At 50.5% G+C, this 5630-nt stretch overlaps 1 protein-coding gene across 1 annotated transcript; it reads right to left on the reverse strand.

The window, feature by feature from the left end:
• Positions 1–324: 324 nt before the first annotated feature.
• Positions 325–5412, reverse strand: HCAR1 (hydroxycarboxylic acid receptor 1). The gene has a single exon (XM_058691369.1). It carries the CDS (start codon positions 4597–4599, stop codon positions 3568–3570), a length of 1032 nt encoding a protein of 343 aa, XP_058547352.1. The 5' UTR covers positions 4600–5412; the 3' UTR covers positions 325–3567.
• Between the last annotated feature and the right edge of the window lie 218 nt (positions 5413–5630).

A 5630-nucleotide genomic window follows, 5' to 3' on the forward strand; every position in this document is an offset into this window, starting at 1 on the left:
CTTCCGAAAACTCTAGCACATGTGCCCAAAGATACATCATTCAGAATATTTACCATAGCATGGTGGCAATAGGGGAAAATTGGAAAGCACTTAAATGTCCATTAAAAGGCCATTGGTTAAATAATCCTTATGTGGTTTGTTTATACAATGAAATGGAGTTAAAAGCGAGATTGATCTCTGTTCTGATGTAGGAAGCTATTCATGACAAAAATAACTTGCAGAACTATTTGTGTATCATGCTTCAGCAAAACAAAACAAGATTTGTTATTTGTGGGCAAGTGTGTATTTACCCCAAATATTAGTCATCACCTCTAGGAAACGAGATTAAGGGGAACAACAGAAGGAAGACTTTTATTTCTCATTTGATATATTTGTTTTGAATTTTGAACAAAAACATATATACCTTCAATAATTGCAGAGATTTTAATTCTTTTTTTTTTTTTAAAAAAGAAACGACTCTGAGAGGCTATTCAAGAATATTCCATCAGGAAAAGTTGTGAATGGGGGCTCCTGGGTGACTCCGTTGGTTAAGCGTCTGACTCTTGGTTTCCGCTCAGGTCATGATCTCTAGGTTTGTGTTAATGAATTCGAACTCCATGTGGGGCTTTTTGCTGTCATTGTGGAGCCTGCTTGGGATTCTCTCTCCCTCTCTCCCTCTCTCTCTCTGCCCTTCCCCGGCTCGTGCTCTCCCGTTCTCTCTCTCTCTCTCTCTTAGATGAATAAATAAACTTTAAAAAAAAAAAAAAAAAGAAGAGTTATGAGCAGACCTTCTTTCTCTCTCTCCGCAGTGGATCTCATGGCTTGATCTCTCACCAAGGGGCTGCAGTCCCGCCCCCCAACCCCCAGGACCTTTCATTCCGGTCCTGTGGACCTTTCCGAAGCTCCCTAACAAGCTGCTTCCTCACCATGCCCCTCTCGCTGGGATACCTTTTCCCACTGAGTCACCTGCCTGCCTCCTTTGCATCCTTCAGGGCTAAGTTCAGAGTCAGTTTCTCTGAGAAGCCCTCTCCAACCCCCACGGCCAGGATGAAGGCCCCTGGGCTCTGCCGCAGGGCCCTGTGCTTACCACTTTCACACGGTTACCCCCAAATGGTTGTTTGATTCTTTCCCCCGGATTCTACAATAGAACCCACAGGGGCAGGGGCTGTGTTTTCCATTCGTGTTTGTACTGTGCCTCGTCCGGAGCCAGTGCCTAAAAAGTGTTCCTTGAAAGGGAATGAATGAGTGAGTGAGTGAGTGAATGAATGAATGAATCTTTACAAGGGACAAAATATTAACTCCTTCCCACTCCTACCGTATCATCACTGGAAGGTGAGTATAGTTAGGTCCATGCGTGAGCCCATCTGTCTGTTCTACTCCATGCCAACCTGTGTATATGTTTATAAATGCATCTATAAAATTTAGGGCCCCAGCTTCATGGATGAGCTCAAAAGGGTCCTGTGTTTACTCAAACAAAGCTATACTCCTCTTCCTCACCATTTCTGAAGAACACCTGATAAGATTTCCTTTTCATCACATTCTGTGAATTTAAAAAGGGCAGTAAAATCAGAGTCTAGACTGTGTTTGGGTTTTTTCATTTTCCTTTCTTTTTGTTTGTTATTGCTGTTTTTTTAGTGAGAGCCTCTGACTACCGTGAACTTCTGGATTTTTTAGGCTTTTTTCCCTGGGAGGGTAAAGTCTTACGAGTCTTTTAACTAATATAGGCTCACACGCAGGATGCGGACTTTCTTTTGGAACCGTTTTTATGGAGAGGAAGCAACAAAGGGGCAGTCCAGGAAAGAATTCTAAGTAGGGATAGAATTAAAAGCCGAAGTGTGGGCTTTCCCAGATTTCTTTCAGGAGGATGTATGGTTCTCTGAAGACGGTAAGAATCCTGTTTTCACTCCCCCCACCCACCCACCCTCTGCCAGGCAGCTGGGGAGGGCGGGGGTGGGAATTCAGGTGGTCACAATACAGCAACTTAGGAGTTCTGAACCCCGTGGGAAATTGCTTTTGTGCCTCAATATCTTGGTGCGTAAAATGTGTTAATGTCGTAAGTCACAATATTGAGTGCTCCCTGCCAGACACTGTTTAATGCTTCACAGACACTTATTCATTCAAATACTTATTAAGCACCTACTATGTGCAGACACTCTCCTGAGCCCTGGGGATATAACAGCGAACAAAATCTAGTGAGTGGTGGAGCTAGGATTCCAATTTAAGGTTCATCTGACTTTCCAGAGCCCTTACTTTTCGGCACTGAGCTGTGTAGTGTCTCTGCAGAAGGAAATAATAAAGACAGCCTATAGGAGTGTTTCGAGGCCAGAGCACGAAAAGCTGGAAAGGTCATCTAGTGCAGAGAGCACCCTGAACATTTGAGAAAGTGTAAATAGAAGAGCCAAGAATGGCTTTCACCACTTTGTGGCTTGAGAACACAGTTAAGGTTGGCTTTGAATCTTTCCCCCTAATCCAGAGCAAGGACAGTCGGTCATTCCATAGAACCATCTAGTTTTGAGGGCTCCAGGTACATATGTGGGAAATTCATGTGCGTAGGGGACATCACCCTTTCCACCCTTCAGTGTTTGTTCAGAATCCCACAATAGGAGGAATACACTGATGTTTGCACAGAACAGGTCTAGAAACTATATTCAGTGAGAGGGTGAGGGTATTAACCCCTCTGTTTGCTCCCCACCCCCAACCCCACCAAAATACTTTGCTGTCACACAGGAATCGACTAACGACCCTCCAGGTAAAGGGGATAGTAGCACAGTGCCTCGCACAAAACATGAACTCAGTAAGTACTTGCAGAAGGAATGAATAAATGATTTCAACTCACAGTCACATAACAAGCAGTCAAAAGCGATCACATTGCACGCAGCCCATCCCAAAGGTCAACCGAGTTTTTTCACGCACTCAGCTCCCACTGGAAAGATCAGGGGAGGCAAACCTATCCCTCAGCATCTTCTTTGAAATGCAACGACTTGCGGAAACATGTGGAGCTTCAAGAAGGTCAGAGCAGACTGTTTTGCTGTCCTTCTTCTTGGGCTACTGAGAAATCAGAAACATACCCAGGCACCCTGTGGAGATGAAAATCGTCAGGATCCGGACGTCCCCATAAAGATGTCACTCAGCCCGAAATAAAGGTATTGACTCACTCAGGTTTCTAGTTTCTAAAACGATGACTTGAGAGAGGATAGGAAATACTGCCAAGTCATGAAGTTCACGACCTCCCCCAGACAGGGAACGTGACTCCTTCAAACATCGGTGCCTGTTCACCCAGCCAATTAAAACTACACAGGAGCCGAGCTCTTCTTAATTAACGTCCCTCCTTTTTAACACACACATGCCCTTCTCCACGCACATATTGTCCCGTCATTGCAATCGGGGCGTAGAAAGGCAAGTGACTCACTTGTCAACCACAACCTTCCAAAAAGGCATAGTAACCTGAATTTCGTTTCCAACAGAGTGAGGATCCAGTTAAGAAAGGGTGGCCTTTTCAATAGACTCTCACCCCTTAGCATGAACCATCCTAAGTCGCCAGTCTGTCTGTCCTCCTTGGCGTTGTCTGTCTGTCTGTTTCACTGCCATTCAACACATCTGGAGATCCCACTGCACGTCGGATTGGCTCTGGAAGCTGTTTGCCACACTGGCACAACTCTTGCGACAGAGGTTGGAAATTGGCATCTCTTCTGGCCTCTGGGTCTTGGAGCGTCCCGGATTCTTAGGTCTCAAACTGCGCATTTTGAGCTTGGTGTAGAATTTGGGGAACGAGGGACTCGAAAAATAATACACCAGCGGGTCCAGCATGCTGTTCATGTAGGTGAAGCTGAGGGTCACGTGCAGGGCTACGTGGACGGAGGGGTCACAGGCACTCGAGGGCACCGTCCAGAGGAAATAGAGCCTGGCCGACACGCTGGGCAGATAGCACGTGACGAACACAACCGCCACCACCGTGATGAACCGGATGGCCTTCTTCATCCGAGTCTGCCTGGCCAGCTGCTGCCTCTGCTTCAGGCTCCAAATAATCTTGCAGGAGCAAAACAGGATGACACCGAGGGGCAGGAAGAACTCCAGCTGGAACATGATGTCGTGCCAGCCGTTGGCCGACTCCATGATGAAGCTCTCGCAAGATACGGTGTCTTCTTGCACACACAGATGGTTCTCCATCAAAAGGTAGAGGGTCCCCAGGATGACCACGGTCCAAAGGGCAGACACGATGCCGGCGGCAGCCCGGTTGGAGATGGCGTTCACCAGGTGGTGGGGGTGGACCACCTTGAAGTACCTGTCCACCGCCACCACCGTGAGGAAGACGATGCTCCCGGCCCTGTTCATGGCCAGCATGAAGAGGGCCACCCGACAGGGAATGTCCTCAAAGGCCCACTGCCTCTGTCTCCAGTAGTAGTCCGTCCGGAAGGGCAGGCAGATCATGAGAAGGAAGTCGGCCACGGCCAGGTTGAAAAGGTAAATGGTGCTCGGCTTCCAGGTCTTCATGCAGAAGCAGAAACCGCACAGGGCGACGCCGTTGCCCAGGGCGCCAAGCACGAAGGCCACGATCAGCAGCGGGGGCATCACCTGAGAGATGGGGTCCCCCTCGATGAGGCAGCACGACCCGTTGTCCATGGTGGACGGAGGTCGGGGGTTCTGCGTGCCGGGCGGCCCCGGGAGCCCCCACAAAGACAGGTGCCGATCGCAACGCTACCACTCACCGGGCTGCTGGTTTTCTCCCTTCTCCACCCCGGGATGCGGGCGGACGCGGACTGCAGGTGCGGGTGGATGCGGCCGCCGCCAGGAGGCCAGGAACGTCAGCCGGGAAAGGAGAGGCTCGGGGAGGTCCGTTCGTCTCCGGCTGTCCCAGGCCGGGAGAAGCGGGTGGCACCGCGAGGCTTTGAGGCGCAGGCGGTCACTTCTGGGAAGCGGTGGGCAGGTCCAGAAGGACTCATGCTGCGGCGCCGGGCCCGGCCCCGGCCCCGCGGTGATTTTTCTCTGCGGCCTCACTCTGCTCTTCAGACTCCTGTGCTGGAGAGCGTGCAGGGCCGCCCAGAAGGCACGAGAAAAGCTTGTTTGTCCTCCCTCCCGGTGGAGAAATACAAACATTTCCTGGAGCCGTTCTGGGCCTCTGCCTTTGCTTTCCTCCCCTAACCTTTGCCTGACTGCCCCGTCCGCCCCCCATCCCATGGGGCGCTCCCAGGCGGTGCCAGAGGGGGAGGCCTTGCTCCGCAGCTCCTCAGAGCCATTTCCTGTGCCCACACCCAAAAATAAGGCACGCAGAAGTCAGAAGCGTCAGGGGAGGAAAAAAAGCTCTAAAACCGGCACCCGCCGGCTGTCATTAGAAAAGCTCCGTGAAGCGTGACATCTTTCCTTCCCTCCGTTCGTACCTCCTGCCCTTTGCATCCTTCCCTGGACCCAAGTGACCTGTTGCACAATGAGCAGGACCACGCAATGGACGTGAAGCCACCTCTCATGTGCCTGTCCCCACGCAGCGGCCTCTCGGGGAGTCAGTTCCTCCCTCAGCTGTTTGCAAAAGAGGATTTGGCTCGGAGTTTCCCGCTGGCCCAAAACCATGATAGATATGCTTTTAATTTTAACTGTCGGCTGCGCCCGTTGGTGGGGGGAGTGAGGGCCGGGCAGTTGGTCAGAGAGCCTATCTCTAA

The sequence above is a fragment of the Neofelis nebulosa genome, chromosome 11 (assembly GCF_028018385.1).
Source record: "Neofelis nebulosa isolate mNeoNeb1 chromosome 11, mNeoNeb1.pri, whole genome shotgun sequence".
Taxonomy (NCBI): domain Eukaryota; kingdom Metazoa; phylum Chordata; class Mammalia; order Carnivora; family Felidae; genus Neofelis; species Neofelis nebulosa.